The sequence below is a fragment of the Strix uralensis genome, chromosome 3 (genome assembly GCF_047716275.1).
Source record: "Strix uralensis isolate ZFMK-TIS-50842 chromosome 3, bStrUra1, whole genome shotgun sequence".
NCBI classification, from domain to species: Eukaryota; Metazoa; Chordata; class Aves; order Strigiformes; family Strigidae; genus Strix; species Strix uralensis.
Window position 1 is genome coordinate 35,960,510 of NC_133974.1, and position 13,497 is coordinate 35,974,006.

A 13,497-nucleotide genomic window follows, 5' to 3' on the forward strand; every position below is an offset into this window, starting at 1 on the left:
ATCTGGCAAGAGGACCCTGAAGAGGGAGGGATACGCATGCTTGATTTTCTATGTTTAGCTACATGCCATGTTCTCTCTCCTTGGTCACTACTAAACTTGTAACAAATTTTCTCATTAGTCCCTTAGACAAAGTGGATTAAATAGCAAACATCAAGTTTCTTGTGTCACTCAACATAAATCGAAAGGCCTTCAGCACTGCAATTCTTCCCCCACAGCCACTGGTACAGAGGCACTGGCGACTAAAGCTGGCAGATTTAGTTGTTCTTAAAGATCTGCTTTCAACATAAGTTCAAACACAATTCTCCTTTTTTTATTGCTGTTTTTCCAAAAATTGTAGAATGTAGAAAAACTGAAGTTTAAAAGTCAGGAAAGAGTGGGAAGAGTGTAAGAAAATGCCCACAGAGGTGGGGCTTGATATCTCAGCAGTAGTAATGTGAGACGGAAAGCTTTTTAATCAGTTCATTGAAGGAAGTCAGTTCAAAACAGGTCATAATTTTAGGTTATTTAGTGGCCTTCCTGAGTTGAGCTGGAATAATAAGGCGGCAACAATTGTCAAATTAAAGTGAATATAAAATGTAAAGACAAATGTAAATGGTATTTTAATACCACTTTTACTTTTGCAGCATTTAGTTGCCTACATGTCCACACATTCATGGGTATTCAGCATAGAGAAAAAATGGCGTCTATGAGAATCAGATGTGAAATTGCTCCTTACTTGGAAATACAACACATTATTTTCTGCTAAGAGAATCAAACTGCTAATATGCAGAAGCATTTTTGTCCTTTAAAGTTTGCCAGTCAACCCAGGAAAACAGAAAGACAGAAAGACAGAAGCTATTAAACCAGGAAATATGGTCACTGTAGCTCATGTGCCACCTACTCAAAGCTGGCACTGAACTGAGCTCAGGAAATACAGTAACAACACTTTAGCTCCTGGCTTTTTGCAAATGTCTGCCACCAGATTGTGGTTTCCTCAAAAGCATTTTGTCTTTGAACTTGCCTTAAGTATTTTTCTCAGAGCTTTTTTTTTAAAAAAAAAAAAAAAAAAAAAAGTTGTGGATTGATTTCAAGCAGTTTGGTATGAGCATGAAAATTTCATATTAAAAAACTGAGGCGGTTACCGAATGCTCATTCTTCACCTAAGGTCAGTGCTCTTTCTTTTTTTAGAGTCTCAGAGAACAAATTACTCCCACAGGGAGGACAAACACTTGAAGCAAAAAAAACCTGGAGCATATGAGCCTGCGAGATAAACACTGCAGATAGTTCATCACAGGCTGGGCACATTTCATAAAACATGAAGATATTTTCTTCCAGGACAACATAGATCTTGCCTGAGGCATGTGTCTTCAAAAATATGAAAACTAATGTAAATGGTTTGTGATTTTGCAAGCCTAAATGCTAAGGACATGGCAAAATCCATACTTGAGTGCCAGTATCCTAATGTGTGTTGTGGTTTTCCTTACCCTGTCCTCCTGCTGTGACAAATGGTGCCCTGTCCTTCACAAAACACAGCACTCAGCTAAGCAAGACAGCCCCAGACTTAGCCAACATAAATAACATCTGATCAAAAGCTACCAGGAGGTGAACACAAAGTGGGCATGAATAATTCAAAACAAATGCGTTTCTTAACTCAAGCGCACACTACAGGAACATTAAATGGTATTCTTCCAGCTCTAGACTTGCACAGTAGTGTACTTACTAATAACATGAGTGGACTGACATTTACAAATGGTTTACACGGGAGTTTAGGGTCATTTAAACACAGACAATACCAGACCATGTCACTGCTGAACTGACAAGCACTGGGACACTGGGTATACTCTCTGCACTGTCTCAGGTACTCACCTCTCCCGCTCCTGTTCCAAGAGGTTGGTAAAGTCATCGCTCTTGTTCATGTAATCTGTATGTTTATGTTTCTCATTTTCTAGCTCATAAACTGTGCGGCGATGGCACTTTTCTGCCAACAGGAGCTGTTCCAGCATGCGTCGATATGTCTCTTTCTGCTTTTCTTCAAGTCTGTCCAGCTGGATTGTAGGAAAGGAGAATAGGCTGTTTAAAAGGTCTCCTTGCTTACTTCATCTGATTTATTAACCAACAATGTTGTGTTTGGTAAATGCAAGTCCCATAATTTTATGTCTTGGGCTTTACATAAAGCAGTGACTAGAAATAAGAGTAACTGTCCTGTAAAAGTAATGATTTCTTTGGATGGTGTGTTTGCAATAAACATTTTCACAGTTCTCAGATACACAAAGGACAGAACTTTGCTTAGTTTTAGGGTAACAAATAATATTGTTGCAGTGCAGAACTTCCCCTGTGGTGAGGTGGTGTGCACACTTTCCTCATTTCACATGGGAAAAGCTGTACCAAATGCCAGGGCAGGATACATGCCCTCAGACCCTGGGAGCCTGAGTTCACACACCTATATGGGGACTAGACACCTACATGTGGAATGTAAGGTGTAAGCTCAAGGCTGAAATGCACCTTCAGTGCACCTGTAGGATTGCTGAATTATGAAGTCTAAAGAGTTTAGATTCAGCATAGATTCAGTTTTACATTACTAAAACCAATTCATTATAATGGGATTTTCCCCTCAGCCTGTTTTTTTGGACAGAAATATCTCTTTCTTTATTAGCAATACTACCTTTTTTGTCTTTTGGGTTTTTAAAATTAATTTAATATGCCATTTATTATTCAAACAAACACTAAGGCCAGGGAGGTTTGTCTAAAAAGTTGCCAGGGCACTCTGAAGCCACCATGGCCATTCATGTTGTTCCTTTCACTGTTTCTCGGGAGCATATGACAAACTCCATCCTCCTCTCTGCCGAAGCTGCCCGCAGCCCTGGCACTTCTCTGCTTGCCTGCCCCCAGCACAGCGGCTGGCAGACCCTGCTCTACCCGTCCCCAGCCCTTACCCCGCGGGAATTGCATCTTCCGTGGCCCTGGCTGCACCAGGCCGTTTCACAGGGTGCCTCAGCGAAGTGAGGAAAATAAAGAAAACAGGAGAACCATGGCAATTTGCTCTCCAGAAGTTGACCATGGCAAAGTAAAACAGTCATTGCATTTTGTAAAGGAGACAGGTTGGTTTCAGCCTTTGAGAGCAGATCTCTCACACTTATGAAATTTTGTCACCATCCTATTTGAGCTTCAACATAATCCCTGTGGACCTAAACATGACAAAAGTTTTACACTGAGGCTCCTGTCAAATTATCAGCTTCTTTAGACAAAAGCCCTGCTAAGCTCTTTTAATCTTGTTTGACAATATTTCATGCATGCTTTCACATGAAAATGTTTTCTTTCCTTATTTATTATCATCCCAAAAATTCCAGATGCTTCAATGAGAATACACAGTATAAAGATATCCTGTTGGTAGACACAATTCATGGTGAAAAAATTAAATGTTTTAATAGGAGGAACTATGAAGATTTGGACAGGCACTACATTATATTACGTCGTTGCATGCTCTTTCTCCATGCTCTGGACTGTTATGAAACTATAAACATGAGCAGTGGCTGCTTATTTTGGCGTGCACGCTGGCCTCAGGCATTCCCAGGTCTATTCTACATTCATTTATTGCTTAGATTTTAAAGTAAGGGATCAAGTCCTATAGGTCTCCTTTAGGCGCTGAACTGACTTTGCAGTCCTAGAGCTTAACTGATGTAAAATGATAATGGATTTATGATCCCATAAATATGGTCAAAGTCAATGTCTGAAGGTCTTCTTTACCTAACTACCCCCATGATGGTGGTCTAGTATGCCAAGAAAATCAAAGAGTGCTTACCAGTGCTGTGAGCAGTAGAGGTTGGAGCCTGTAATTGAAAGGAACTTAAAAAACAGAAATGTAACACCCAAAGATTTTGTTCTTGCTGAACGGCACCAGCCCTAAGGAGCACACAAGCTCTTTATTTTTTGTGTTCAAACCCAGTGACTTTGCTTACAATTTATTCTGCAGTTGAGTGAACAAGAATATTCAATTTTTCTTTGATTTCTCGCCATTTGTACAAATACTCTGCTATACTCTTGCGTGCTTAGCACACATCCAAAAAATATGGAGTCTCACTTCTGGTTAAGATTCCCCCTGCACAGACATAATGTGAAAATCAAGAAGTTATTACCTCTGAAATTGGTTTCTCATAGACGTCTTCCCCTATTGACTTTTCTTGAGCAAGGATGGCATCCCTGTGTAGCACTCGGAGCACATTCTCTGGAGCTGCAGATCCATAATGAGCTTCTAAAACTTCAGGTTTGGTTTTCTCTGTCTTCAGCATGTGGATCACATCTTCCCTTGCCTGTAACATTGCAAATCACTACCATAAGCTAACCTATTAACCAACAGGGAAAACTGGGAAAATAGGGGCATTTAATATGTATGGACTGCATACACAAAAATAAAATAAATTAGAAGAATGCCAGGCTGCCAATCCAAATATAAAAACTTTGGGAGATACCAGAGTAAACATGATCTGTGCAATCCGAATGTTGTCCTTGTAGGCATTAATTGTTCTATTCCTGCCTGCTATTACATATGAATTTTTATCTGGGTTGCAACTATAGCTAAGGAACATCATCACTGCCCATGCCATTCCCTGACTGGGGTAAGGGGATGAGTAGAATAAACAGCACAAGTGGGCTGAATTAATATTTTGTAAACAGCCTCGAATCAAGTATTTCCTAGTCATTCCCTACCTGACTTTGTGACTAAATATTCTCTTCAAGTAACTTTTAAAATAAAGTTTTCAATAAAGTTTTCTAACTTTTCTGACTTTTCTTTGTTTAAAAAAAACCACCTGTTTTTAAAATGAGCAAGGAAATAATTTCAGGAAATGGCAAAGACCCTTCAATCTTTTTTTAACAAAACAGAGTAACACAAAAATAAAACAAAAAATTAACTCAAGGCAAAGATCATGCCACCCAATTGAGAACTAGCCCAATTATAAACAGCTTGCTGTAGGGGCTTACACTATACAACATTTTGTAACCTTAGGTATCAGTATTGCGCATGTTTGCCAGATACAAAATACAGACTGAAATGGTATTAATGTTGTTTCAGCACACATGTGGGAAAGGTGCATCACTCATGGATGTCAAAACTGCAAGTGAATTATGTGGGCTAGTCCCAAAGAGTGCCAGAAGAGCACGGACACCTCACTACGTCACATCCTGGGAATATGCCACTCTCAGTACAGGAAAAATGTTATTTTAGGAAAGTTTTAGACAGGTTCGAGAATATATAATTTTTTATATCCCTGTAAAAATAACAGTTATCTTAGTATCTTCATTACTATGAGGCCAATGCTTCTATATTAAAGAAAAAGCCCTTAAAAAGTCTAATAGGATAGCATGGGAGTTCAGGGAGATTTATAAATATCCAGATTTTATGATGTGTTGTCTTAGGCCCTTTTATGAAGAGACAGTTTTCAGGCCGTCTCTGCATCCTGCCCCAATGAACAAATTCAGTTTCCCGCTGTGTGCCTCGCAGGAGGGGCCCCATGCCACAGGCGTGCTCAGGGAAAGCACTGTGCAAAGCAAGCACCGAAAACAGCGGGATGAGGGGGCAGCCCCCTTCTACCCCATGCACCAAGGGCCACAACCAAGCATGCCGAAACCTCATTTTGTTTTGGTCCTGAGCACAGAAAGCTTCAGGTCCCCCATACCCCATTCCTCAGGGACAGGCACACCTTGGATCCTAGGCTATTTGGGAGGGGAGAAGGATGAATTCATTCTCTCCTGTTGAAGCTGTCAGGCCCCAGACGGCATAATCAAACATTGACAGGTCCAATCAGAGCAAACAGAGACATTGTGGGCTTGGTGATTTAACACTATGACTTAGGAGAGCAAAGAGCTGGACTCCAGTGCCTGCAATGGTTATTTAATACAGTAATAGCTGACAGAGGGACCAAATGCTGCTCTTTGCAGCAAGCGCCCCAGCCCCTGTTCAGTTGTGCACTGCTGTGCATACTTTTCTTCCAGCCTCATTGGTCTTTAATCATTGATGATTAAAATGGAGCAACCATAGCAGGAGGGAATGAGAGTCCCTAAAACAGCTTATAACTTGCCAGCTAAGAAAGGTTTCTGGAAGCTGCAGGTTTGGGTCCCCCGAGAGCCAGAGCAGTGGGTGCCACGGGAGTGGGTGATGCTGAGTGGAGGAACCAGCACCCCAAGCAGGAAAGAGGGTGCCCAAGGTCAGTTCAGAGCTTTGAAGGAAACCCCTATTCATTTCTTCATCTTTAAAAGTAAGTGATGATGCACTTAGCTCCAGGGGACAGGGCAGGGCTGTCAGCTCTGAAAACCCTTCACTGTAGCCCAAGGGGAGGGCACCCAGGCCAGGGACAGGCTGGGTGCCACCATCCCCAGGGCGCAGGCAGCTCCCCGCTCATGTACCCCTTCTTGGGCACCCCATGTTCTGCAGGCACTCAGGACCTGGATCACGTTAGCGTGGCAAGGTGCTTTCTGCCTTTTCTGGGCTTCGCCATTGCTCCTGTCATTATCTTTTCAAGTGTATTGACACTCACCAAGTACTCTGTTTCAATGGACTTATGATAACAGTTTGTGAAAAGCAAACTAACAAACAGACACTCATGTTGCTAGGAAGCATTGGGCCAAAAAAGGGGCCTCATGCTAATAATAAACTGGAGAGAAATTTGCTTTTATTCAGTCAGCAACAACCCCCAGCATAGGAAGAATCTGAAGTGCAGCTAGCCTAGGTCAGAGAGGGGTCCATGCAACATCCTTACCTCCCATCAGCCTCAGGATTTGCAAAATCCAGTTAAGTCTCCCTGAAACTCCTCAGGATAATATAGAGGAAAGGAGCTGAAACAGCAGGCCTGTGTAACTCATGATTTCATGTTTCCTCCAAATGACTAATTTTCCACTGAAACAACTAGAATAGAGCTTACATAGAGATGCTTTCTTTCAATGCATAGTGAACAACTATCACTGTATTAAACCGCAGGATACAGACCATTTTCAGAAAACAAGTCAGAATAATCCTGTAGAGGAACACTTGAACTACTTCAAGACGCGTACCTGGAAAAGGTACAAGAGGCTCAAAGTGGGGGGTCCTAGCTAAGAAGAGGCAACCATACTGGCAAGCTGTTTCTATTTATGGATATCTACTCTAGGTGCCTTCCTTGTCTCAAAACCCAGTGCTGTTTAGCGTAAATCATAAGCTAGGAGACAAACACAAGGAAGACATTTCAAATTGGAAGTAAACTTCTGTATAAATCCCAGAGGAAAGTTGTTAGCTGTTTTGGTAGAAGGAACATGGTGTTTGGCACAGGAAAGCCATCTCTCAAGTCCTTACTTTTGTTTTGTTGGTGCTCTGATGAGAGAAAGTATTCAAGCATGAGAAGACCACATATTGCAACAGCTTGTAACACAATGAAACTTACTTGCGTAAGTCTAGAGGACTGCAAGTTGTCAGAGAATTTCTTTAAAGTCAAGATAAGGAATTCAGAAAATACTTACATTTACTTTTATTTAAACTGTCCTACAGAAAACTCCAAGCTAACTTTCTATCTATACTGTTCAAATTCTGGGTTCTTGAAAATAATCAGACTTTTCTGTTAATAAAGTGCCCCCAAATACCTGATTCTCTAAACAGGAGGAGCAGTGAAGGCAGATTAATGAAGAGGCCACTTTTACCTCTTAGTAATACTCTCAAGGCAAGAAACACAGAAGATCAGATATGTTGAGAGGTGTTTTTCTACACTCATTTTCTCCAGGTGCAAAGCCTGCTTAGAGACTCCCTGTCCATCAAAATCATAGAACCATAGAACAGCCCAGGTTGGAAGACACCTCAAAAGATCATCTGATCTAACCTTTCATGGTAAAAGAAGCCTAGATGAGATCATCTAGCACCGTGTCCAATTGCATCTTGAAAACTTACAGTGATGGTGACTCTACCACACCCATGGGGAGGTTGTTTCAGTGACTGATTGTTCTCACTGTAAAAAATTTCTTTCTTATGAACCTGTAGCTGTTGCCCCTTGTTTTCTCTGTGTGGCTCCTTGTGGAGAGAGCCTCCATCTTCTTTGTAGCCACCCATTAAGTACTGCAATACTGTGATGAGGTCCCCCCTGAGCCTTCTCTTCTTCAGGGAGAAAAGACCTAACTCCTTCAGTCTTTCCTCATAGGGCAGGTTCTCCAGCCCTTTGATCATCTTCATGGCCTTCCTTTGGACCTTCTCCACATGCATCTTTGTTGAATTGTGGGGACCAGAACTGGACACTACTCAGTTAACTCCTTTAGCTGTCCTTGCTGATAGAGGAACTGCAAGGTTGAACTGTATCTAAGCCTTTTTTTTTATGCTCACTGGAGGTGCCAAAATCCAAAGGCTGATGACCTAAAATCTTGAGTACATCCATGGAGGGGCTGAAGTACTGTGGAGCACAGCTGTCCCACACAGCTTTGCCCACTTTCCATTCCCTTCTCTCTACTACCCACTGATAAGTGCACTTAGTTAAGATGTGGGTTCTGTGTTTCTACCTGGGAAATAAAAGACAGTGCTCCCCTCCCCTCAGGCGTGCATGCTAGCCGCTCAGCTGGAAGGATGACGTGAGGCCACTCTTTGCAGGGCTACCCTGAAACACTCACTTTTTGGCAGAATAAAAGAGAAGGTCTTTCTCTTGCTCTGCTTGAGCAGAGCAGGGGTCTGAGTTCCAAACCTCGCTTTACTACGTGCCTAGTAAAATATTTCAGTGATATAGAAAGGATGTAAAAGGTCCCTGCATAAAATTGGAACCATTTAAGAAACAATAGCATGACTCTGCTGCTTGTAAAAGGGGACCGGCAGCCTAGCAACCAAATTCTTGGTCAATGGAAAGACTGTTACACAAGCCCAGCGTTGGGACGTGCTTCCTCCTCGTGCCCTGCCCTGCCAATTTACTACAGCCTTCTCTCCCCATTCCCACAGTCTTTGGCCTCTCCCATGAGACTGCTAACAAAACTCAGCACCCACTAAACGGGGAATTTTTGCCACAGGCCATCTGTCACCTGGGAAATGGGACCGAGCTGATCAAACTCATTTCATGTAAGGCATCTAGTAAACCGGAAAAAAAAATCAGTTGTATTCAAGATGTGCTGAATGGAGTCAAAGTAATCACTGTCAGCTGACAGTAAAATCCAACTCAAGATCTTTTGCCAGTACATCTCCTAAACTCTTCTCCTGAATTTTGTTTGTAAGTAGCCTTCCTGCAAAATGAACAGTGTAGTGTGCCTCTCAAAATCAGTTACCAGTAACAATTTCCTTCATAGCTCCATGTTTGGAGCCATCTAAAATACATCTAACTACTTCAGAGAAATCTAAATATTTCAGTAACATGATGACAATCCTCTCAACTAATTGAAGGAAGTTTTGAAAATTCAGGAGCAGGAATAGTATTTACAAGGAATACACTTATGTAATATTTGGAAGATCTGATATTTCCAGCTTTTGACTCTTTTCTAGTTATCATGACACTTTGTTATACCTGCACAAGTGAAAGCACTGAGTAATAGAGGTTCAATGTTTATGAAGTCATATTTTTCTCGCCAGTGATTAATGACAAGAAATAACTAACAAACCACAGACGAGAACCTTTACTTCTACTTGTGGTGTTGTTACTTGCATTGCACACAGTTCAGGTTATTTATAGTGCAACAGCTGCTCTGTACTGCTTTAGAAACTAGATAAGGTCACAGGTTCTTCGTGTAATGTTGTGGTCTTACCAGTGGCTGATTTCCTAATTCCAGTAGACTCTACAAATGTTTCACCTAGAGCTAACAAACATCACACTCAAGGCGTCCTTCTGAAGGAGATCAGGAGCATGTTCTCACACTGCTTTCTGTGCTATCCAGGACCAGCTCGTGCTGTGTCACTGCCAGGGCAGTAATAGTCTTATTTCTGAAAATTCCCATTAGAGACTTCTGAAAGTGAATACTATGTGTTTGCTTAGTTTACTTTAATGAAGAAAGTATCTTCAGGCAGGTGTACTCAAAAACCTGTATCTGCAAAACTTAATTAAGGCTAATCCACTAATCCTTGTTTAAACTCAATAACTTGCCTTCTTTTCTTGCCTTAGGCAGAAATTCAAATAATTAAAATTAAAGTGAACTTTCTTCATTTTGTGTCATGATACTATGAATATGAATAGAGAAAGTAAGAAAAATTACTCTTGCCTACTGAAATGACACTTTTGTTGTGACACTGACTCCTCAAACCGTCCCTACATTCTGTTACAAGGACTGGGTAGCAATTTGTTTTCCAGGTCAGATGTACTCAGTGTACAGAGCATGCTTTGAAGCTGGCAAGTTAGATGCTCTACTGCATATTGCATCATACAAAACTCTTTTTTGATAAAAACTCAAGAAATATTTTTATCTCCTATACTAGATATCTGAAATAGCCTTGTTTATATCACTCACTCAGTGATGCTAGCCCTGCAAAATGCTGGCTAATGACATGTACACATAGTTTTTCTTTCAAGGAAGACTATGTACAGCAAAGCTTTTTTCTTACCTTTCACCTTAGCTTCATTTCCTAATACTTGGAACTGTGGAGTTCACTTGCATGAATTTCTTTTAACATTTCCAGACTCGGGTCTATATACGTTATTTACCTTGGAGGTAAAGAGATGACTTCAGGGATGAAAAGTGACCATCAGTGTTTTTTGTACAAAAGTTTAGTGAAATAGATCTGGAAATCCAAGTGATCCCTCAGGACTCTGAGGATATGAAACAGAATTATCCTGTCTTCTCCACACTGTACAGAACTTTCTGGCCTTGTATGAAGCCTTTGGAGCTATACAGTGTATTTCATTTTGTTGTGCGTTATCTTACAGTGATAACACAGAAAGTCCTTCTAAAATCAATACTGGAGGAGAGGCACATGACAGACCAGCTCATCCACTGCACAAAACTCTCTGAAGTGGCTCCAGAAGAATTACATCAGAGATTAATTTGGCCTCATGTTTAAAAAAGTCCATGCTAAAGATTGCAGAACTGAGGAGAAGCAGCACTAAGCAATGTATTACTTCTTACAGCAAGCTTCAAAACAGATCAAATGAGCACTAGAAGACATCTGTCTGTTATTTCCTGCCCACACAGCTTTGTTCTGCTTTATTGCCAGAGAGCTCCATGGATGATGTCACTTTTTTCTGAAGAAAACAGGCCACCAGAGCCTTTCACTGACATAATTAATTATCTGTAGTCTGGGCCACAGCCAGAAAATTCCCATGGCAAGGCCCCGAGAAGTATTAACTCCACACTGCTTGATGTTTTCAGAATTATTAGGGTCTGGGATATCCTGTCTTGTCTTTTCACACTGAAAGAGTGCTTTGCTCAATATTATCAAACTGTGGGGCAGTTATTGTAGCATATAGAATTACAGTGTCATGATCCAGTCAGCACAGAGACCAATGTGAGGGGTCGCTGTCAGTTATGCGCACAGATCTGCACGTTGGGATATGCTCTGTATGCTTCAGCAGTGCATCACAACGGCTAAACCTGCTGGTTTGGATTTGCCGTATCCAGTCGTAAGTTTACATCTCAGCCAACATTAACCATATAATACCATTTTGCACATGATCTGAAGCCCGGCAGCAGGCAGACACCACAGATTGATCCAACTAGCCAGCAAGGAGAGGAAGGAAATTCTGTTAAAACACCTTTTTGGACACCTGAGCAGGAAGAATCATTAACAACAGCGCACGAATGACTGTATTCACAGTTCAGGGCTGGTATGCAGCTGCATGATGCAGTGTGCATCCTAACAAATGAGGTAATTAACAAAGCAATTTTAGGTCTTTTCTCTGACCAGCACTAGTCACCACAATGCTTTCAAAGGCAGAGGAGAGCTCTCTGGTTCAGGTACTCCAAATCAGACATGAAACCCAAATTACTAAGTTCCTATTCTGGTTGATTCATGCTAAGGAAATGATCTGCAGCTTTCCATATCCCAAGTGAATGGCCAATCATGAGTTGCTACAGCAGTATGGGAAGACGTTAAAATTGCAGCACATTTCCCACACATTGAGGTGTTTTTATATTGCTGGAGTCATGTAGTAAGTTGCCGTGTTCCTTTTGTAACCACAACTTATTTTGTGATCAGATAGCACCTCTTTAAGAAGAAAAAAAGATTATTAATGAAAAGGTAGTAACAGAAAAAACATTTATTTTCCTCTTTCTTGTGTTATCATCTGCACCTTAACCAGTCTGGACCAAGACTCGAGAGATCCCTGTTCTGTTCATGGACCTCTTTCTTGTGCTTCACACATAAAATTTAACCTCATCATGCTCCAATTTCCATTCCATACAGGAAATAATACTTTCCAGGAATACTGTGAGATTTAATTCATAACTATATATAAGATTCAGATACTAGTACTATGAATACTACAAAAAATAATGGCACTCTGATATCAATATAGTTCTCCTATTCATTTTCCCCCATTCATTATATTCTTTTATTATTTCCTTCATGTTTATGTACTTCTACATTATCATCAATTTGTTGAAATCCATTGGAAACTAAAAAGTATCTTCATTAGCCAGGTAAGTCTGGTTGTCTAAATTGCTCTTTGAAAGTGCTTCATTGACTGTATAAGGAACTGAAGCATCTGAAATTAGGTGCTCGGACCTGAACTTCTGGGAGGCACTTGAAGCTGCTGGCATAAGTACACCTTCTCCAAGAGGAAGAAACTTGCCCGGGTATTTTTTTCTGCAGTGATCTAGCTGTTTTCTGTCAGGAATGAGCATGCATGAAGCGGGATGGAGTGAGAGACAAGCTGGTGCCAGTGGGGCAGTAGCTGTCAGGATGGTGAAGTTCAGAGGAAATCCTTCTGCCTCCTCTGTGCATAACTCAAGAGCGGGATACCAACAGACGTAAGTGTGTATACATGTGTAATAAACTGTATATACAACTTTCTCTTGTCCAAGCATTTTGTTGGCTTCAACAAGCTGGTTTTCAGTGCTCTGTGCTACATGGATGTGCATTCAAGTTACTGATGACTGATGAATGGGCAAGAACAGTAGGACTGCATTACAGCAAGCACTTACCAGCGTAGCCAATTATTTGAACAGAGGAGTTGTCAGAGGAAATGAGGGATGTGGCGTGAACTCAGAGTGAAGTAACTTAGAGAGGGCAGGCAATGAAAGGCACAGAGTGAGAGGTCCCAGCCATGCCCACGATGCCCTCACAGACTCCCAGTGTCTCTGAAATCCCCCTGATCCTCCCCAATGTCTGTCCTTCCCCTTGCCCTCCCCAAGCTCCACTTGGACATCCTCTCCCCTCTCCATTCTCCCATTGCATTCCCAGGAATGACCCCGACACTTTTCAAAATGCCATTTTGCTTGAACTGCTGAGACTGCCTGAGCCAACACCAGGGAAACAGGATTTCATTATGAAGCTGACCGCATCAATACTTCTGTTTCTGACTTGTTTAAACTCGAAGGTGACAAATGCCTCAAAGTTACCATGCAACTGTACTTGGGTTAGTCATTTCCACTCATTTTGCTGGCATG

At 41.4% G+C, this 13,497-nt stretch overlaps 1 protein-coding gene across 4 annotated transcripts in view; it reads right to left on the reverse strand.

Moving 5' to 3' along the window:
• The window catches only part of FILIP1 (filamin A interacting protein 1), a 111,624-nt gene that overhangs the window by 44,024 nt on the left and 54,103 nt on the right, over window positions 1-13,497 (reverse strand). For all 4 annotated transcript variants that reach the window (XM_074861893.1, XM_074861892.1, XM_074861891.1 and 1 more), the window contains 2 exons: window positions 4,113-4,286; window positions 1,846-2,024 (listed from right to left, as the gene is read on the reverse strand). In XM_074861893.1, coding sequence (XP_074717994.1) covers window positions 1,846-2,024; window positions 4,113-4,286 — 353 coding nt within the window. The remainder of the gene's footprint in view (window positions 1-1,845; window positions 2,025-4,112; window positions 4,287-13,497) is intronic.